Source organism: Vipera berus (genome assembly GCF_964194415.1).
Source record: "Vipera berus genome assembly, chromosome: 3".
NCBI classification, from domain to species: Eukaryota; Metazoa; Chordata; class Lepidosauria; order Squamata; family Viperidae; genus Vipera; species Vipera berus.
Window position 1 is genome coordinate 193,437,985 of NC_138204.1, and position 23,217 is coordinate 193,461,201.

Below are 23,217 nucleotides of genomic sequence, written 5' to 3' on the forward strand. Positions count from 1 at the left end.
AAATAACAATTAATCTTACTTTCCCAAGTAAATTCAGAGTTCTGTAAGTTATCTGATCCTTTGTGATGAGGGATTTCCATTAGCTAAAAGAAGGAAAGAAATGGTTTTAAACACAATTCTTAAGAATGATGAATTTTGCTGGGAAAAATGAAAAACTGCTATATGTCACCATCAGTAAAAAGATAACTGGAAATACCTTACAAATAGCCTAGGAAAAGATGCAGCTGCTTTAATGGGAGCTGCTTCTTATCCATTCCCATGCATTGCAGTGAACTTTTACAAAGGACCTTCTTGTTTTTAGTTGCGAAGTCATGTCCGACCCATGTGACAACGTTCCTCCAGGCCTTCCTGTCCTCTACCTGCACAGCTCTGATGTTGAAAGAAATGTAAACAAATAAACGAAGCAAATTTAGGAGATAATGAAAATACAGTTTTGTAACTTGTGTCATTGGGGACAGGAAATGTTAACATGTCAAAGTGTATTTATGATCAGTTTGTGCATTTGCTTCTAATCAAACTGTCAGACAAAGACTACAGAGGGAGTGAGATCCTCTGAACACAATGGTACTTGTAGGCAAAGAGAAAGCCGAACTATTTATGGAGGAAAACTAGCAATTTCCAAATGATTAACCATGAAGAGAATATTATATTTACTTTTTACTGTATATCTTGCAATAAACCAAGCTTCTCAGTCTCTCACATATTAATATAAAAAAAGTTCTATAGTATAATTAATATAATAAAACTAATAAAATAACAGCAATAAATCCCCAGTCCAAAAGACACTAAGCATCATAAAAATAAAATAAAATAAAATAAAATAAAATGGAATAAAAGATTTTGCAGTGCATGAACATCAATGCTCTCCAAAATAATTTTTTTCTACCATTTTCATGAAAACTACAACAGGAGAGGGATCTAGCCTGATTCTGGGAGACTCTTCCAGAGGCCTGGCAGCACCAGGCCCTGGATTGTGGCAGGATATAAAGGTGAAACTCGAAAAATTAAAATATCGTGCAAAAGTTCATTTATTTCAGTAATGCAACTTAAAAGGGGAAACTAATATATGAGATAGACTCATTACACGCAAAGCAAGATAGTTCAAGCTGTGATTTGTCATAATTGTGATGATTATGGCGTACAGCTCATGAAAACCCCAAATCCACAATCTCAGTAAATTAGAATATTGTGAAAAGGTGCAATATTCTAGGCTCAAAGTGTCCCACTCTAATCAGCTAATTAAGCCATAACACCTGCAAAGGGTTCCTGAGCCTTTAAATGGTCTCTCAGTCTGGTTCAGTAGGAATCACAATCATGGGGAAGACTGCTGACCTGACAGTTGTGCAGAAAACCATCATTGACACCCTCCATAAGGAGGGAAAGCCTCAAAAGGTAATTGCAAAAGAAGTTGGATGTTCCCAAAGTGCTGTATCAAAGCACATTAATAGAAAATTATGTGGAAGGGAAAAGTGTGGAAGAAAAAGGTGCACAAGCAGCAGGGATGACCGCAGCCTGGAGAGGATTGTCAGGAAAAGGCCATTCAAAAGTGTTGGGGACTTTCACAAGGAGTGGACTGAGGCTGGAGTCAGTGCATCAAGAGCCACCACACACAGACGGATCCTGGACATGGGCTTCAAATGCCGTATTCCTCTTGTCAAACTGTGGCAAGTTCTTAAAGAGATGGGCGTACCAGACCATCTTATTTGTCTCTTGAGAAACCTATATGTGGGCCAAGAAGCAACAGTGAGAACTGGACACAGAACCACTGATTGGTTCAAAATTGGGAAAGGAGTCCGGCAAGGCTGTATACTGTCGCCCTGCCTATTTAACTTATATGCAGAGCACATCATGAGAAAGGCAGGGCTAGATGAATCAAAAGTTGGAATTAAGATTGCCGGAAGAAATATCAACAACCTAAGATATGCAGATGATACCACTCTAATGGTAGAAAGTGAAGAGGAACTAAAGAGCCTCTTGTTGCCGGTGAAGAAGGAGAGTGCAAAACTTGGGTTGAAACTTAACATTAAAAAAACCAAGATCATGGCATCCGGCCTTCTCAATTCCTGGCAAATAGATGGGGAAGAAATGGAGGTAGTGACAGATTTTATTTTCCTGGGCTCCAAGATCACTGCAGATGGGGACTGTAGCCAAGAACTTAAAAGACGCTTGCTCCTCCGGAGGAAAGCCATGGCAAATCTAGACAGCACACTAAAAAGCAGAGACATCACCCTGTCAACAAAAGTGCGTATAGTCAAGGCTATGGTCTTCCCAGTTGCAATGTATGGCAGTGAAAGCTGGACCATAAGAAAGGCTGAGCGCCAAAGAATTGAACTATGGTGCTGGAGAAGACTCCTGTGAGTCCCTTGGACTGCAAGGCGATCAAACTGGTCAGTCCTAGAGATCAACCCTGACTGCTCTTTAGAAGGCCAGATCCTGAAGCTAAAACTCAAATACTTTGGCCACCTAATGAGAAGGAAGGACTCACTGGAGAAGAGCCTAATGCTGGGAAAGATTGAGGGCAAGAGAAGAAAGGGATGACAGAGAATGAGGTGGCTGGATGAAGTCACTGAAGCAGTAGGCGTGAGCTTAAATGGACTCCAGAAGATGGTAGAGGACAGGAAGGCCTGGAGGAACGTTGTCCATAGGGTCGCAATGGGTCGGACACGACTTCGCAGCTAACAACAACAACATAGTTTTCAGAGGTCCGATATTGTTCTATGTACATTCCTTGTTTTATTGATTGCATGTAATATTCTAATTTTCTGAGATTGTGGATTTGGGGTTTTCATGAGCTGTACGCCATAATCATCATAATTATGACAAATTACGGCTTGAACTACCTTGCTTTGCATGTAATGAGTCTATCTCATATATTAGTTTCCCCTTTTAAGTTGCATTACTGAAATAAATGAACTTTTGCACGATATTCTAATTTTTCGAGTTTCACCTGTAAATACAGTAAACAAACAAACAGACATTTGACAGTTTCATTAGAGGCAAATGACTTGTAACTTTGCTCCCTTCACCTTTTAGAAATGTAGGTCAAATAAGAGTTTTTCCTCAGTCTGATGCATTGTTGGAGTTCTTGGTGCTTTTTGGGTTGCAGATGTTTCATTAGCCTATTAGAGAATGTTACTGGTACACACATTTTGGAGATGTGATGTTCAGTGATTAAATGGGATTGTATATCTGTTTGTTTTTGGTGCTTTGCGCATGCTTGAATATGGTAAACTGTAGACAGATGTTTTATAATAGATTGATGTCTTATTTGATTATTAGTCTGATAAGTTGATCATTCTGTCTTACTTGTGAATTGATTGCTTCCTGTGTAATCAGGGAAATTACTATAAGTTTGGTTTGTTGGGAAGGTATTTTTTTTGTCTGTGTGCTTGTTGAATTGTGGTTCAGTTTGTGTTATTTGCTTCATAATGAGATGGCTCCAGTTTATGTACCGGTTGATTGATTGCTGTGTGATGGGGAGAATGTTGTGTGCTTTGCTGATGACTGAATTTGTAATGCTGAATTTTTCATTACATATTTTGACATCTTCATAAACAGTATTTAAGTTAATATGCGTATTAATCCCTGTTTGGTCAGAGTACAATGCTTCTAACAATTTGCTTGCATTTTTCAATTCTAAAGTTTGTCATTGTTTTCCAATTCTGCTGAAGATTATCTATTTGGAAGAAGATTAGTAAAGTTGTTTTGTGTCTTCTGACAGCTTGTTTATGGATATGTTCTGCTAGTCTTCTGCCTGTTTGTCCTACAGAGTCGTATTCATAATCTTTTTAATTGTTTATTGCATTTTAGTTTGTAAATTACTTTTGTATTATCTTCCTTTGGTAGTGGCTTTTGGTGTTTCCTTTGCTGGTTTGTATTTCATGTTTATTTCAAATGATTGGCACTGCCTGTTAGTGGATTCTTAGATGCCTTTGATGTAATAATGCAGGGGTCTCCAAACCTGGCAACTCTAAGACTTGTGGACTTCAACTCCCAGAATTCTCCAGCCAGCATAGTGGCTCAGGAATTCTGGGAGTTGAAGTCCACAAGTTGCCTGTAATAATGGATTAATTTTTGTTTAAGGCTTCTGTGTTAATAATATTGGTGGGCTTGATGTGCACTTTTTGATGAAATTATGTAAATATTGCTTGCATTGAAGGTAATTTATTTCTGCTTTCTGTAATTCCATGTGGTGCAGTATGGCTCATGGGGGCTTCATGAAGCTGAATATGGGTCTTCTTCCGCTCTTCTTTGTATGTGTTGTTGAGTTGTTCTTTTTAATAATTAATAATGAAATATGCATAGTACAAAATGTATTTATTTTTAAATGTCTAATTACACTGCTCAGTACAGACCTCAGTTATAAATTACTTAACAAATTAACAGTCATTTTACCACCATGGCTATTTGAGATTAGATTATTATTTTTACAAGCAAAAAGCTGTATTAAAATTTTCTTTCTCTCTCTCTTTCTCTCTCTTTCTCTTTCCCACAGCCAACATAAATGTGGATATATCAAAGCCTCTGAAAGCCAATATCAGTTTTGTCAAGCTAGATCAAATAAAACAATTTCTGAAAAAGCTAAGGCAAAAGAGTGGTTATGAGGCCCAGGAGGGAAATGTTTCAGCAACTGATAGTGTTCCAAAGAAGGATGACACACATACATCCCAGTGTTGCAAAAATAAAATTTCCAACTCTGAAGATCATAGTTATGGCGGGGAAAAAGCTGCTGCACAAGAAAACCTATGGATGAGCATTTCCTGTTGTCAGCAATTTTCTATCCATACCACTCAGATTATGGTTTCTGTGGAAACTTGCCCAAATCCCTTTAAACCTTGCCTGTTGCTATCTTTATCAAACCTCAGTGGAAATTTGAATGCCAAAGTCAACTGTAAGACTAAAGGTAAGAATGTTGAAGTTATTTTTGTTTATGATAATGGAATCAGGATGACAGTACAGATAATCCTCAGCTTATAACCACAAATGGGATTGGAACTTCCATCACTTTGTAAAGTGGTCATTAAGTGAGTTGTGCCTGATTTTACAATTTTTCTTCCCATCATCATTAAACAAATCATTACAGTCATTAGGAAAATATGGCTTTCCTTATTGACTTTGCTTGTTGGAAGCCTGCTGGGCAGGTTGCAAATGTTGATGACATGACCCTTGGATGCCTCAACTGTTATAAATACATGTCAGTTGCCAAGCATCCAAATGTTGATCACATGACAACAAGGATGCTGCAACAGTTGTGTAAGGATAGGTCCACTTGTTTCATTACCACTGTAATTTCAAATGGTCGTTAAATGAATGATCATAAGTTGAAGATTATCCTTACTAATATATAATTAACCTTAAATATATTGTTATAACCTAAAGAATGCATAAATAGCTTTACTATGGAAACATTTCATTCAGGTTTTCACTCAAAATATGAAAGTAACCAAAATGAGCTTTTTTTAACGGTGTTCTCCAGATGTATAACAATAGAAGTCCCTACATTTGGAAGGCACCAAGCTTGGGAAATGCCCCCAAGTTTTAGCAATAAACATATTGACCAAGGAGTACTGGAAATTGAAAGCTATATATCTAGATAGACTCCTGATTGGGAAAAATATTACTGAAACTGAGGAGAAGCAGAAAGGACCATATTATTTATTTTGAACATATAATATTTTTCTGGATGTGTTTTGAGATGTATCTATCAAATAAAATAGTCACTGATTTTTGAAAGCTCATGTGACTCTACTCTAGGCTACCTTACTTCTCAAGCAAATAAGAGTATGCTGGACCCTCTTTTTCTTTAGATAAGTCTGTAATGAGCCAATCTGCAAATATCTTTGGATTTTCAGAAACAAATATACTTTTTTCCCCAGGAATAATACTTTTCTCTTGGTTTTCACTGTGGCTGCTGTTATGTTTTATTGCTCACTTGGAAATCTCATCAGTTTTGAGTCCTATTTCTTCTGGACATAATGAGTTCTGCTTTTGGAGGCACTATATAACAGTGTTATGTTTTCTGTTGGTTTGGGTGCAAAAGTTAGTATTTAAAAACTATATGCCCCACAAAATTTAATTTGCCTGTATAATAGTGAATACATTAAAAAAAAGCTTGTGGATGGGTCCAGAGCTTTAGAGCACGGAATCATCAATACACACATGACACTGATATCTATAGCACTTTGTTTTTTAAAACTAAAGAATCAGTAAGGTATTTTGAATATTGCTCCAGCTTAAAACGGGCTAATCCAGAAAATTAGAATACCTCATTTAGACAATAGGATTCAGTCAGGTTCTAGAAGGTTTTGCTTTTCATTGTGATAGATCAAGAGTGCTCTTTGATCTTACACTGATTTTTGATCATATCTTCGGGGACCAATTGTAAGAAGTAGACTGTCCAACTATTCTTTGTGCATATGGTATGACTGTGACTGAATCTGTTTATTGTTATATTAATTACCCAAGCCTTGGTTTCATTATATCTATTTTGTTACAATGTTGCCAACATATTATATATACTTCTAAAAATGGAACAGAAAGCAAAAAAGCAATCTGTTTTGTCACAATCATATTATTTTTTCTGTTCAAAGTTCTGCTCTGGACTGGTTGCCAGTTGTTTTTTCTAGCCAGGTTAATGGTTTGGCTTAATGTGAAAACTTGAAATGGTTTGGATCCATGTATTATATTGAATTATTGGCTCATTACCCATCTTCCCAATTAAAATCTGCAGAAAATACCCTTACACCCTTAGCTGCATTAGTCAAGCATAGAAGAAACATGTTCTTGAGCATCACACTCAAGATTGTGAGATGATTTCCAAGCTTAACTTGGCTCTTATTTTCTTGACTTTTAAGATATATCTCATTATTGTGGATTTTAAAATGCTAGTAATTGTTTTAAAGTGGTTTTAATGTTTTAAAACTTCATTGCTAATTATTTAGGTTTTTTATTGTTGTTCACCATATTGGTAATATTTGTGGAAAGCCACTATGTAAGTAAAATAAATAAATGAAAGAAGAAAAAAGAAGAAATGGGCAAGAGAGTAAAAGAAACCCATATCTCAGTATACTCTATGTCAGACATGTCAAACACAAGGCCTGGGGGCCGGATCCGGCCCGCGAAGTGGTTTCATGTGGCCTGTGAAGCCATCCTGGAAACAGTGAGGGAACGGCCCCCACTGCTTTGGCCCTGGCCCAGTGACCCTCCTTCTGCCAGAGACCCTCAGATCTGTCCCATTCCTGCCCAGGCCCCCATAGGCACCCTTGATGCGAATGATGTAGAGCTGGCCATGCCCACCCAGTAGGCCATACGCACTCTAGCCACGCTCACCAAGTAGGCCACACCCACCCTGGCCATACCCACCCGGCCCCTTGAGGGCAACCGCAATGCTGATGCGGCCCTCAATGAAATTGAGTTTGACACCCCTGCATGTGATATTGAGCCTTCAAATTGAAAGCTTCCACTTTCATTGGTGGGGCAAAAAAACTACTGTTCCCCTTGATGTGTCGATATTTGGAAACTATTATGTTGCATTATTTTAAACAAACTAAGCAGTTCAAACCATGTAAATGTGGTTGCAGATGCAGATTTGTTTGAATGAACCATCATTAGAATAAACATGTTTTCCAAGTTTAATGAATGATTAGAAACTGGTTTATTCAGACCATAAAGTAAGAGCCTTACTGTTTCCTCTCCACCTACCCAAGCAGACCAGAAAGGAAACATGCCAGATGAGCTAATAGTACTGTATTATTGTAAGGCTACATTACAGAATCTTGCAGGTCTGTTAGTACAGCTCTCCCACCATCTCCTTTACAGCCTTAGACATTAGTGAAGATCCTTTCTCTGCCTATTGTGCAGCTGTAGGCTATACCCTCTCTTATCTGATCATTCCTTAGGCAGCATCCTTTCTCCCTACTTCCCCCATCCCAAGGTCTGTCACACTTAACCATTACATTTCTCTCACAAGTAGAAGAGAGAAAACCTGGAAGAAGTAGGAGAAACATATTCCTATAATTCATTCTCACAATGATATGTATGGCTTAGCATTATGTTTTGATTTATGTCTTATATGTTTATTTAATGGATAACAGATAAGAGCCAATAAATTCATAATGATTTGGGATTGGGTTATCTGAAAAGCCAATTGCAACCTTATAAGTTCAACTACACTTCTGCATCAGCATAGAGTTGTACAGCAGGGATTTGGTCTATTCTGTAGTAACCCAACAGTTTTAAAATTCCTCATTCCAAAAAAATTAAATTTCTTGATCTTTGCTCAATGTTTTAAAAAATATTGAAAATACATTATTTTCACTTGCAATTAGTTTAGTATACTATTATTTAAGTAATTTTTTTTCTGCAAATATATATTTTTGTATTAAATGTGATTTTAAATTTTCTGTGTGTGTGTGTATACACACACACACATACACACACACACACAAAACATTTTTGAGAATATTTTAGATCAGGTATATACAATAATTTATTTAAAATGAAATGTATGAGTGTGAAAACTATTTGCTAAAAAGAAAAGAGTTCCTAAGAAAAATGCAAAAGGCAAAGGCAAACTAATTTCACATTTTGCTTCCTTACTTTTTTTCATTTGAAAACGTGCAGGCGCACAGAGGCAGATAGACCAAAGTTTGGGAAGCGAGAGCAATACTAAAAGGAATACTTTAATAAAGTAGCTCATGTGCATCAAAAGTTTTAGAAAGAAAATTTTCATAGGGAACTTTATTTTTAAATTTTTTTTACAAATAATTTTTTAAACATCCTGGTAAATCAGTACTACAGTTTTATTTCATTTCATTCCATTCCATTTCATTTAATAGATCATTACTTATTCTAAAGGAGACTATTTTATCTCTAAGCCCAAACTAAGTATAGTTTGGTTAAAGATAAATTGCAGTAACTTCATCTCAAATGAAAATATAAGCTCAAATTTATGTAAGAGCCAATCTCTTTTTATATTTAACAATTTTATGGCAGCATTTTTTGAGCTGAATAAAGCTGATTTTGGCATATGAAAGTAATATGTAAATACTTCACAGTGTTTCAGCTTTTTACAAGCATATAACCATGGTGACCATCTGCACCAGCTGCATTTTACGAATTATTTGCTGAAGCAAATGGCATACAATGACCAAAAAAAAAAATCATCCTCTCAGATGTACTGTTAAAACAGACAAAATAGCTTTGCTTGTCTTTTATACAAAATGGCCATCTGTTATACAGATGTTATAATAACCAATGACTTCAGATTCAATAATTGTAGAAAATTTTCATTAAAACCTCAACAATTTGCACTTGTTTACTTGAATCTGCATAATTCTCCCATGAGACAACACAACACACTTGGGGCTTTTTTAAGTTCTCACTAGCAGTGGCTTTGATCCTTTTTGATGTGCTGACTTTAATAAACATAGTCAAAAGGCGCTGTTAAGAAACATCATGGAAAAAAAAACTACAAAGGAGCAATTATAGCAGCAGAAACTACTCTAATCCCTTACTTACGCAAGCTATTTTTAGTGAATGGCTTTTTTTTTCCTTACAAATTTTATGTGACAGTATTTTATAAACAGTGTAAACGGCCTCTTTTCCAGATGAGCCTTTGTGTAAGAGATGGAAGCTGGTTTGTAATGTAAGAGGAATCCTCTTGTGCTGAGAACCATTTTTAAAAAGCTTTGGTTGGGAATGTGTGAAAAGCGTGGAAGCAAAACAAAAGCTTATGGTCGTGCCTAATGATTTTAAAGCAGGTTTAATTAACTGATAACCTTACAATAAATTATGTTTTCCAGATATTATTCATCAGGAATTTTTATAGTTAGTTTTTTTTAAAAAAAAATTATTTTGGGAAATATGAAAAATGCATATTTTGAGCTTGTTACCTCTATGTGCCTCTTTTCTACTGAGCAACTTTTGCCCTGTTTGATACAAGCTTTATGAGATCTTGTTGGCTTTTATGCTTAGAAATTCATGCAGAATATCACTGAAAGCAAACAAGCTTCACATGGACTGGCAAACATATGTTCTGTTTGTGAAAACACACACAACAGTGATGCAATGTGGCAAGCTAATTATATATTAATATAATATATAATATAATATATTATATATTGTATCTTAATGTAATACTGAATATATCCTTACTACATGCTCTTTGGCACATGAATTGAAACCAAAGTTGACATTAAATGCTGAAAAATTTTAAAAATTCAATTCTACCTAGAATTATTGCTTTAAGAGTAACCAAAATTTTCAGAGCAATGCATTTGTTAGCTTGTGTGGATTATGGGTAAGTGACTGTTCTCAGGGATGTCCAGGACCCCAAATTGAAAATAATGTTACCTTGATAAACCTTGGTACCCTCATAACTTCCTAGGCTGCCTCATGCTAAACCAGCTGAAGTCTCCTAATGACATTCAAGGGCATCTCTGTATTAGAGTGATTCCAATAGTGTAAATGCAAGGTGAGAGAGCCCAAATACCTATGAACAAAAGACTTCTGTTTTGGAAATGCCTGAACTGACACACAAGACATAATTCTGCAAAGGCTGTCCACAGTTTCGACTTTCTGTTCAAGCAGGAAATGCAAGTTCAGAAGGACACTCAAATTGTGGGCCAGCTTTATCCAGAACTAAAGATGAAATATCTCTGGAATTAGTCAGCTATTCCATTTTGTTAGGATTTGGCTGCTCCATCTTGCTAGGATTTGGCTTAAGCCTCTTCTTCTGCATCCAACCTTAATAGCCTCCAGGTGTTAGGTCAGGACCTATACTACATGTCCTTCTCAGCCTGTGGCAAAGACATGCAGTTGAGTATCATCCACAGATTGATGATACCTCAACCTAGGTGATGGATTACCTTTCCCCAAGGGTTCATGTAGATCCTAAACAGAGAGAAGGATTAGCCCCGTGATGCTCCACAACAGAGGACATGACCCCTCTCCTAACCAGATTGGATGAATCACTCAGGAAAGAGGAGAATCATTGAAAAACATTACTCAAACTACCAGCCTTTCCAACCAATCCAAGAACGATTCCATGGTCAGTAGTACTAGAGCAGGAGACTTGTACTTCTCTTATTTTGATCTTGCCAGAGTTTATCAGCAAAAGCAACAGCAACAATTTCTGCACTATACTCAACTGACAGCACAGATAACACTGTGCTGAGGACACTTCCTCAGGATACTCAGACTCAAATTAATCCCAGATCATCTCACAAGAATTTAGCCAAGTAGCATTCAACTTTGAGAAAATGTGAGAAACTCTATCCTTCAGATGCTGAGTGAATTCTTTGCAATGATCCAGCAGCCCTTTTTCCAGCCCTGATTTCCCCAACAGGGAATATATAACTCTAAATAATGCTGCTGTGTGGCTATCTGCATATGCAATAAAAGTAGGATAATCACACTTCACTGCTCTTACCAGCACAGTATAATTACATTTGTTCTTCTTCATTGCATGCCAGTATTGCCTTAGGCATCTCTTCTGTAGCTTCATCTCCTAGAGCTCCTCAGTAAACCAAGGAGTTCTGTTGGCTCAGCACTCAGGGATTGGGTGTTTAGGAGCAACCCTGTCAAGCACCACTGCTAACCTCTCATTCCAGTGGTGAATAAAGCACACAAGAGAACTGCCTGCCTTGGAAACTCCCCAGGCATTCTTGGAAACATGTAGGTTCTATTTCTCCTCTTTCAGGCCAAACACTCTCAGACACTGCAGCTAAGATACAGAGGTCTTGTTCTAAAGTTTAAATAATATGCAGACAGTGGCAGGCAGGGTGTGTGTACAAGTGCCAATATGCTCTATCAAAGGTGTAAGCTTGTCTGCATGATTTCCAAAGCAGTATGTGAAGCCATTATAAGGTCACAGTCCAAGAGCCAGGAGATCAGTGTTGGCTTGTCAGCCATACCAGTTCCAGGAAACAGAGATTTCTTAGACAGCAGGTTTAGGATGCAGAGTATTGGCAAGCTGAAAAATCATTCCCAATAGAGAACTGCTGGGCAATGGTGGCTCTTACAGGGGGTCTGCACCATATGAGGAGCCATGTAGATTTCTGTTCTGCTATGGTCGCAGCTCTGGGTGGAAGTCCTGGATCCAGCCCCTTGCCAAGTGTTGTCTCCTGTTAAGTCAACCTCAGCTGCCTCTTGAGGCTGGCATTATCCAGGGCACTTTGAGCAGCTTCCTTCATCTCAGCCTTTTTTGAATCTGAGCTGGCCATCACAGATTGGCAGCTAGATCAGTCAGATAGATCCTTCTCCCAGATGTTTGTGTCACCAGTTAACATCATAGAAATTAGAAATGATCTTAGTATGATACCTCCTTGGTCCTCAGATTACTTCTCATCCATTTCTAGAGAAAAAAACAACAGATCTAACATGTATCTTATGCAGGTCAAACCCATGATCACGCAGGACAATCTCATGGTGTTAAGAATCAGAAAGATGGCATTGAGGGAAATAGGCAAAAAGTGTTATATAAGCAAAGAGGGCTGAAACATTCCTTAAGTCCCAGGAAATAAAATAGTACTTGGAAAAGACTCGGCCCTCTCCTTGATTCCCTACCTGATGAGCAAGCATCCTCCTCATCCTCCTCCTTCCCTCCTCCTCCTTCTTCTTGTAAATAAATTGTGGTAAATTCAAGCTGCCTAAGCAGTGATAAAAGTATGTAACATGGAGATCAACTACTTGTCCTTCAAGACCAAACTCTTATGTGAACTTTATATACTGTAGAACAATGTTCTGTTCACTTGCAGAAACTCCCAGATGACAATTACCAAACCTGCTCCCCCTACTTTGGTTTCATGCTGATGAAACACTTGAAAGCCAGCTGGGTTTTGAGAGAGGAACTTCCCCCTTCTCATTCAACTAGGTATTGATATAGGTCTGCCCTATAATCCATGATCAAATCATGGATAAAGAAATATTTATTATATGCAAAACTATATTCAATAGCATGAGCTAGTATTCAGGGTATTCTAAAGCTCCGCCACATGATTCCTGAGATGAACTTTGTGGAAGTATTAAAGGATTGGCTTGAGCTTTCAAATCCCACTTCTGAGAGAGCAGACCACATCTAGCTTTCCATTTTCCACTATATTTCCCTGCTGATGCTCCCTCCTCCACTCTCCCACCAGATGACTTAAGAGACAATAACTCACCTATCCACCTCTCTCGTCCCAGCTTCCTTTCCACCACACTTTTTGCCCTTCCACCATAGCTGCTCTTTCATTCCACCACCTCCACTATAACTACTCATATCTCACCCATCATCTTGCACTCTCTTCAACTCCTGCTTCACTTCTTTCCTCAAGTTATATATTTATCTAATTAGGATTAAGCTGACCAGGTTTCTCCACAGGATTAGGCTCCTCAGGATTCTTACTCCTGAGGAGTACTACATCTTCCACTAGAGCAGGGGTAGGCAACCTCGGCTCTTTTATGACTCATGGACTTTAACTCCCAGAATTCCTGAGTCAGCATAGTTGAAGTCCATGAGTCATAAAAGAGCCGAGGTTGCCTACCCCTGCACTAGAGGATGGCCCATATCAGTAGTTGTCTTCTCCCAGTCCTCTGCCACCCTTTCTTTCACCTAAAGGATGATCTACATGAATCTACATGAATCCTTCACCTAAAGGATGATCTACATGAATCTACATGAATCCAGTCTCCAGTGTCAGAACCAATCCACACTATCCACCACTAATTTACTATATTAGTACTGCTTATATTTTATGTTTTCCACCTCTAACTATGGTTGCTGGACTATTGACTATTCTTATGCAATTTCTCTATCCTCATAGACTTGTCCAGCTACCCAGGTAACTGATGCTTTCTTCCCTGGGTCCAAATCCTAGGAGTCTGAGGTTCTTTCATTTCACGTAATCTGCAGCCTCTGGTTGGTTTCCAATCACTGGCTATCTCCTGATACATCACTCCAAGTTTGCTTCCAACTACATCCTTTCACATTCACAGCTGTTACAGTTCTCCAGCTCTCTTGAACTCTTTGATTCCCACCTCCCATTTGTCCTTACTCTTCCTTCTTCCTCTCCTTTCAATCCAGTGCATCACTCTCCATCACTCCTAATCCTTATTCCTAATCCTCACTTATATCTAAAGACTCCAACCAAAAAAAGAAAACAGCTACTTGTTTATCCTTCCATCCCCCCTTTAATATAAGGTGACTATTATGAGATTCCAATTTACAATATAGAGATTTTTTTTCTTATGCAGTATATTCTATTCTCTCTTATATATGAATATGACTTTACAAGTACAAAAAATATCAACTACTATGAAATGTATAATCCAGCTCAGATTTGATTAAAAGCAATGGGAGAAAACATTCTACGTAGCTTACTGGTATGGGCATGTACAAAATAAAAAAAAAGGATTTTGTTTTGCATTAAGCACAAAATGGCCAACAGAACAACACTCCAAATGCTTCAAGTCTTCTATGATCTGTACAGACAAAACTGAAAACATTTTGAGTACTCTGCTGTAGAAAACAATGGGAATTTAGAACAAACTGCTGTTTTTTCACTCTTGAGACACAAAAATAAGTGGGATGGTGATCCATGCTTACTACTATCTAAAGTCAAACTGGGAGGTAATATTTTTAAATTCCTGTAGCAAATATTGAAAGCAATAATTTAAATGTTTTGTCCAGTCTCAGTAGACAAACAATCTAAGAGGCCTAGCGTACAATATACTGTGCGGTTTACTTCAACATAGCCAATGAATTATTTCTGTAGCATAAAAATGTACTTTTCACCTCTTAACTTGAGGCTTTTCTTTCTTCTAGTGCCCAAGCCTAATGCACATTTCTATATTTACCAATCTTCCAGCAGGGCTTAACAAACAATACATGCAACATGATCTTTACTTTTAGTATGCAAATACTTTTAGTATTTAAAAGCTTAATATAAATATATACAAGCACATACATTGAAACTCAGTAAATAAACAGGGAATATAGTCCTCACATTTTATAATTTACAACTTAAGATGTAAACATTAAGATTTTGTGTGTAACGCACACAAAGTTTACAAAATAAATACAATATTGCACACAGAAATCATAGTCAATACTAATGTCCTAATTTTTTTTTAAAAAAAAAGCTGTAGTGGTATATGCTAGGCATATAAGGAGATATAATCTGACTTGTTTTTTTCCACATGTATGGAATCACTTATTCAGAAATGCCTCTGAATTTAGGTTTAATACCCTGCTTTACCCAACTGTAGTACCATCTGGTTCTGAACATGTGTTTTAGTAACTATGATTCTCCTTCATCCTTTTACTCCGTTCTCCTTTCTTAAGGTGGCCAATGCAACTGGACTTTACAAATTTACTGGTACATTGGAGGAAAAAAATAAAAATGAGTCCATCGTAATTTACAAAGCAACCAACTAATCATAGCTCAAGATTCTTGGAGCATCTGAAAAAAAACACTATTCAAAAATGGCTCGATTTAACGTTTATGCTTATTCTGAAACCCTGATATTCTCATTTGTGATTTTTCAGATATAAAATTATCATAACTGGCAGAAATGTCAGTGATTAAATGCTGTTTAATAACATTTTAGCTATATATTGCTGCAGTAATAATGTAGCATATAGTATGTGATCCTTTAGATAACATTTCCCTGTTAGATACAGTCTGTTCCCAAATGTAGGGTTGCATGATGTGGTGTTTTCAACCACAGGCAAAACACCCTTATTGTATTGAGTAGGAAAATGTAAAGGGTTCTTAGGTTAGTTTGAGTAGGATATGAACTGTATGTGGTCAGGAAGCTTGATAAAGTAGTGTTTCTTCAAAGGACAGTTCTGACTTCTTTGCATCCATTACTTGTCAGGTCTAGCCACTCAGTCCAGCAGAATCCAGAGCAAGAGGGGCAGGTCTTGGTAGCTTTGAATAATGTCTGATCCTCTGGCTATGTAAACAGTTTTATAATCAGTTCTAATGTAATTTCTGACTGTAACTTTTAAATCAAAAAGCAAGGAACTGTATTTCAGTTCCACAGCCCCAAGCATTCCAAGAATAACCAAGCATTTCTCCACTATAATGTCCCTGTCGGTTAATCAGTTCAGCATTGCCTAACTTGTGAGTCAATTTTTTATTTGTACAGTGCATCTAAAACAGGTGCCTGGCTGAGGAATTCTGGGAGTTGAAGTCCACAAGTCATAAAAGGGCCAAGTTTGAAAACCCCTGATCTAAAACAATTCTTAGAGCCAATATATTCAGAAGAATTTCCAGACCATACTGACTAGCAGAAGAAGATCATATCTGTTCTATTTTGCAACTTTGAGTAAAATCAATAGGCTGGATTTGTTGCGGCTGCTAGAGAACAAATAAAATCTACTACTAGCTTCATAATTTGCCGAGCAACCAGAGTTCTCTAATTTTTACGTTTATTACGAGCAAAGTTTGCAATTCACTGAAGTAATCTAGGACAGAAGTTAGAATAGTAGAAGAAAATGAATTAAAACATTTATAGTTATTTTCAATAAAGTTAGTAATTTAGTTGTAACTTAGTAATCATATTTTACATTGGTTACTTTTGCAATTTGTCCAGTAATTCTGATTGTGGTATCTCACAGCTAAAACAGAACTGTATAGAAAGGGAAAGATAAATTACAGAGGGAAGAATAGAAATCATTTTTTTAAGTCTTGAGAATGAAATACAGTGAACTGTAAAGCTACAATCAGTGTATTCCATTGTTCTTTTTCTTGTATTTAGAAATTACCGGTATTTCTTTTTCTTACATTGAAATTATTTGGCTAAAATAAATCATCGACGAATAAAAACTGGAAGTTGTAAAAGCTTCAAAGTGTAATACATTGTATTCTGTCAAATACAAAGAATTTGACAGAAACCAAATACAGTTGATTTCTTTTTCAAAATTAATGCATCTAATTGGAAGAGTCTGCCATGTCTTTTGATGCTTAAAAATACTTAGCCCAGGAAAAATACAGCATAAAGTTAATTCTGACTATTTAAATAACAAGGTAGAGTAACAGTCTTCTTAGAAGTACTAAAAGACTTGTAGAATAACATCATAATCATACATTCTTCCCATTGCTTAAACAATAGGAAATGAATTCTTTGTCAGTAAAAGCTAGAAAAGAAGCAAAACATTTTCATGGCTGCTGAGGACTGAAGTGGAAGTTCAGACGGTAGACAACTATACAAATCACTAACGAATCATAATGAATATTGGGTGTGGGCATCAGGGTCCTGTCACTTTTGATGTTGTGTCCCAAGTAGCTTAAACACAACACTCAAGGAAAGGTGGCGACCTCATCAGCTCTGTAACATCTGGGATTTTATTTGTCATTTTGGCATACTCTACAAGCGCAAAAGAAAGAGTAAAAGAGGATTATCCTGACAATGAAATGAGTTACTGAATCTTGTGATAATGAAAAGCAGAACAATTCCAATTCTTTTCTATAGTCCCTGAGGTAGAACTGCTTTTATAGTTCTCCCTCCTAAATGTAGGAGGGAGGAACAGATGGCCTAAAATCCATGAAATAAGATACTATCTAATCCCAGGACCGAGTATCACTATTAATCCTGGTCTGATACCCTAATGTTACTTTATAGTAGAATTCAGAGTTGCTACTGATAAATTGACTTCTTCCATCACCTCTCTGTTAATACAATTAATCATAGCATGCTGATTTTGAGAAAGACAATGCCCAAAATATCAAACTCCATTAAAATCAAAAATCCACTTGCCAGTTAACTTAGGAAAGTATGAGCAGAGATGATATTCAGATGACACGATCTACCCAGTTTTGGAATGTTCTGCATAAATGCAATTTATACAATAAAAATGGAATATACTCTGTGATTATCGCACATTAAACATAGTAGAATGTTGAAAATGTTGGGTTCACACAATAACTTAATGGTCAGTTCTGTAGTGCTTCTTTACTTTGTTTTGGGATACCAATAACCTACTTTTACAGGTACAGGGTTACATATTCTTTTAAGTATTCTAAGCATAAAGCTACAATTAATCAAAGAGGCAATGCATATTTAAAATTATGTTAGATGTATTTGCTCTGAATGAAGATACAAAACATTAAATCAAATTGACCACCATCTGATTTCCAGATTATTTAACATTCAGCACTGACTATGATGTACCTGCTCAGCCTTTCCTAAATGGAGATGAGCTCATTTCATAAAGATAACCATCTTTGACTTTGCTTCTGATTCATCACTTGTCTGAACTCCATTTGAACCTTGTTAGACAGAAAACAAGCAGGGCTCCTGGCCCAGGCTATAAAATATAATTAAGCCCTTTTGAAAAGATACGTAAAAGAGCTTTGTTCCCCCCCTCATCCCCCAAATAGATCCAGTACCTCCAACACAGCCAATAAAATTAAATGAAGCACAGCCTGCAGTGGATTAAAGTAATATAAGTTCCTGAATGTTTAGTGTTTGAAGTACTCAAATAAAATATATGTTCGGGTTTCCAAGGCTGCTGTAATGCAGGAAGAACGTATATTGAGGATACATTCAAGGATTTGATATGTTCAAGGTCATTAATATCTGTTTATCACTGATAACACATCTTGTATTTTTACAGAGCCATATATAATGAAGCCATATATAACGCTAAAAAAAGTCTCAGTGAAGATTGGTTAATTGACAGTGTTGAAGTATGGTACTCTAGTGACTGTTCATTCTCCCCAAACTCTATTTCACACAAATGAGAAATCCAGTAGTGTAATCTATTGTGTTTGATCACTACTAGCTTTATTGCTTTGCTGGTGGTGGTGTTACAGTCTGGTCATTCCAGCTAGCACAGTGTTTTATTAACAAAAGTGCCACCCTTCAAGATCCAGTTTTTCATCTTTTAATATCTTATTAAGTAAATCTTTGTAACCTTCTTCTGTGACAATGCTGATTAGTTTCAATTGTGCAGTTTGCAATCCAAGGAAATTAGCAGCGGTGGGCTTACGCATCAGGATTCTTTCATTAATATTGTTGTTTTGACACTGAGTCTTCTTTCATCCTCCCTCAACATTCAGAATTGCCAGTAGAAGCAGAAGATGAGAAAACTGGCTGATAATGGTAATTACCAGATGGGTAATAACAATCCAATAAAAGTCCTTTTTAATCTCCCTCTGATAAGATCTGAGCACAAATGGCCTTTTAAAATTCTCTGTCAAATTTACAGAAAGAAATTAGATCAACAATTTCTCAAAATTTCTCAAAGCAACAGCCCTTTTAGTGATGACAAAAAACCACTGCCGCCAAAAAAAAACCATTGTAAAACATTCCCTCATGAGATCTTCACCTTGATTAAATCTCCCTCAATTAAATCTCCATAGAAACACAGGATTTCAAGGAGTTTACAGAAGAGACAATGTTCAGAAAAACAATTCTTTCCTCCAATCATGCTAGTTTCTCTGTCGCTTTCCTCTTGCACATACAAACATACCCATAAGATCATGCTAGATGTATATTAATAACATTTGTTGTGGAGGTTTAAATCAGTCGTCCTAACGCCTAACCTAAGCTTCAAGCTCCTTAACTTAAACCAGTAAGATTTCTGACAACTAATTTTTCAACAGGGTGTTTGGAGAATGGAGGCAAGAAGGTAGAATAATGAACATAGAAATTATAATAGATTTGGCCAAATGTTGCACCCAAATATCTATTTTTCTTCAGTTAACTAAACTAAAATGGGCTATGCTTTTGTAAGAACTGCATGACCAAATTTGCACATCATTTTGCAGATTTCATTATAACTTACTAATTAGTTGTTAGTGATTGTCAACAGAAGAAACATGCACTATTTAAAATATTTTTACTTAGAATTCTCCATTTGTAACTATTTTACTAATGAGTTTTTAAGCTCATCCTAGGATGATAGAAGCAAGAATATTGGTACTCTTCAGATTTTTGAAGATATCGTGTAATGCTTTTCATTATCTGGAAATGTTTTTTAACCATGTTAGTTGAATCATTTCTTGAGTTTGGGATTTTAATTTTTTTTTAAAAAAAAACCTGACCATTTAAATACAAGAAGCCTAACTTGTTTGGTTACATATTCAGACACAATGCATGCATTTGAGAGATTATTATTGGGTAGCAGTTCTTACATAACTTCTTTGAACCAATAGTGTTTTTAATTCATCACAGACTGTACATTTTCCATATAGTAACATCACAGCGAACAGAAATGTGGTCAGATAATGGAGAAAAGCAAGAACTTTCTTTGAATAGTATTGCCAGTCAAAGTACATAGGTAATATTAAGGGAAGTTTTTCTTTATTTCTGTAATCTTGCTTCCTTGCTTCTTCATGTGCTTTGTTTCAAATTACATAAAGATAATGCAAATGCACATGTTCATTCATTCACAAGCCACACATATATAAGTACACTGTATCCATTTGGCTGGAGATTGTACAGAACAATTCCTAGGTTTCCAAGAAAGAAGGAGCTATTGGCAGAAGAATGAAGCTGACATATCTTTTTGGTCCGAGAGAAGAAGCTGTTGGAGATAAATCAAGAAGCAGGATACAGCTATAAATAATTCTTTAAGAGAGTGGAGCTAAATGGGAAGGAGAAGACTACTTAAAACAATTTTTTTCTTGCAGGAGCACTTCAGAAAGCCTAGGGGAAAACATAAAATATATGGACCATTAGAATTTTGCTGCTCAGGAATGAGGGATTTTTTTTATAGTTGTCTTTACGTATTTGGCCTTGTCAATTGTCATTGTGCTACATCTTTCACTATCATATTTTGAGAGTAAAATAAGTTATATAGTAATTTACAAAAGTTAATAGTTCTGCCTTCAAGTAATTGCTATGCAAATCAGCTTCTGGTTAGTATCAATCACATGCCTGCAGATTTGTCAAGCATTCGTAGATCACTTCCAGCTGTATAAAGACTACCTACTTATTTCTTTCTAGCATATGGCATCCCATACTTTATAATGACATACAGAAGCCCCATTTTAGAGCAGTCTGATTGCCTTTTCTCCATCAACACATTGATACATCCAAGCTCTATAAAGGATCAAAGCAGACCTTCACAATGCAAGGGCTGGCAATATTTTGTAAACCTCCTCCAACCATTTTTATTAGTCTCTGGAAGGACTGTTGTTTTTTTAAGTAGAATAGTTGACCAAATTGTTTTTCTCTTGAAAAAAAATGCAAACGCTCAGCAAAACAGCATGTTAACTTGTACAGTATCCATGAAGAAAATTGTGTTGGATATCAACAGGTTTGGGAATAAATAATTAGATTCTGTGAGCTAGTACAGCAATAGTGGAAATGATTAGATTGCTTAAAGGAAACTAATATTCTACAATACATTTTTTCAGAGCATCCTTGGAGAGCTGTGTCAAAGCTTTATATAGTAGTAGAGAGAAAGGATGGAGGAACGTTGTCCATAGGGTCGCGATGAGTTGGACACGACTTCGCAGCTAACAACAAAGAGAGAAAGGAAATGTCCTAAACCTTATTTTCACCTTTCTAGCTAATAATAACCATGTAATTTCATCTTGTACACTGTAGGTCGTACAGATGCATAGAGATCCTATAGTTAGACTCTGAGGTATGCTGATAGTTTCCATTCATGTTTCAGCACGCTTTCCTGTAGTATGTAAAGCCTTGTTCTCTATGCAAGTCAGTCCCTGAAATTTTTCTATTAATGAAATTCCACTAAAAGGTTCTGCTAAAGACTGTCTTATGCTATTCATTCTTTTACTGGAGTGCCCCATATTTGTCTGTTTTGAGCTGCTTTAAATATTTATTCTTTTAAACACTATATAAATTTGCTCTGTATAACCCCTCAGTAAGGATCTTGTTTTAGGATTTCTCTGTCCAACTTCTAATCCTTTCAGTAGGTGCAGTGTGATTTCTACAGCAAAATTTAATTCATTCTAAAGGAGAAACAGAGCAGCTGAAAAATAAAGCTACAGTGGCCTTGAGGAAGAATTTTCACTGTTAGTAAGATTAATTAATATTTTTTTTAAATTGTGGAACTTCAGTATAGTTGCTTTTGACAGTATAAATCATCTTCATTTGAAATTCATGGAAACCTTTCCTTTATGGATCATTTGGGCATAAAAGAAATTCATACTACTTGACAACAATATTCCATCCCCTTCTATCTGTTACACTGAGTATTATGTGTTAATGTAGAATTTTAAAAGTAAGCATCTCTGGTTAAAAAAAATAGACTTTATAGTAGAACATTTTACTGTATCAAAGAAAAATGAGGGCAGTGAGTTTCATAGTCACATGAAGCTACAGTGATAAAAACAGAATGGCCACAAGACTATCTGCATTTGTAGAAGAACATATTACACCAATTGACAATACCAGAGCCAAAGACAGGCCTAAAGAGGGATGCGGTTACAGTCCCTTTTTATATATATATACTATTCAGTCCCTTTTTATACATATACCGTAAGTAAATTAGGATATGCATGTGATTGTCTAGACAAGTGGGTATTTCATTGGTTATAATACATCCTGTGTCTAGTGAAGTCATAGAGGCCATTAAGAGTAACTATGAGGCAATGGGATAGAACTGTAAAGACAATGGGCTTTTGAAAAAAACCAAAGAGGCAGTTATTCCATGAACCTCATTTAGCAACCACAATTGAAACCAGCAGCTTTGTTATTAAGCAAAGTGGTTGCTAAGTGAGAAATCACATAACCACGGCTATGCTTTCCTTTTTCCCATTCCCTCACCCTGGCAGAGTGGGAGAGATTGCTTAAACAAGCAAGGGGTGGGACAGTGAAAAAAAAGGTCTGAGTACCTACATAGAATAGGCAATAATCCACCTTTCCATAAGGTGCCGCCTTCTGATTTACTTGGAAACTCTTCCCCACTGAGAAATTTCTTTTCTAAGGTTTGCATTAGTAGTGCACAAAACTTTGTGAAGTAGATTCTATGTGTTCTTTGGGCACATGCATTGCTTCTAGTTGACAGCAGGATCTGGGTAACACTTGTCTTGAGTTCTGAAACTTTTCCATTATTATCAAATTCAGCGAAAGAACTGAGCAAGTATTTGTTTTGTGAACTCATAAACATTATTATGTTACAGAAACCTTATTTTTAAAGAACAATAATTCAATTTGTTATAAAATTATTCTTGGCATAATAGCTACTTTTCAAAATTTACAATAAGGAAACAAGACCATTTTTCCTTATTTCTAAAAGAAATTAATCAGCAA

At 36.4% G+C, this 23,217-nt stretch overlaps 1 protein-coding gene across 3 annotated transcripts in view; it reads left to right on the top strand.

The window, feature by feature from the left end:
* VPS13B (vacuolar protein sorting 13 homolog B) overlaps positions 1–23,217 on the top strand; it is a 354,623-nt gene that overhangs the window by 241,178 nt on the left and 90,228 nt on the right. For all 3 annotated transcript variants that reach the window (XM_081322737.1, XM_081322739.1, XM_081322738.1), the window contains exon 36: positions 4,496–4,903. In XM_081322737.1, the coding sequence (XP_081178863.1) occupies positions 4,496–4,903 (408 nt within the window). The remainder of the gene's footprint in view (positions 1–4,495; positions 4,904–23,217) is intronic.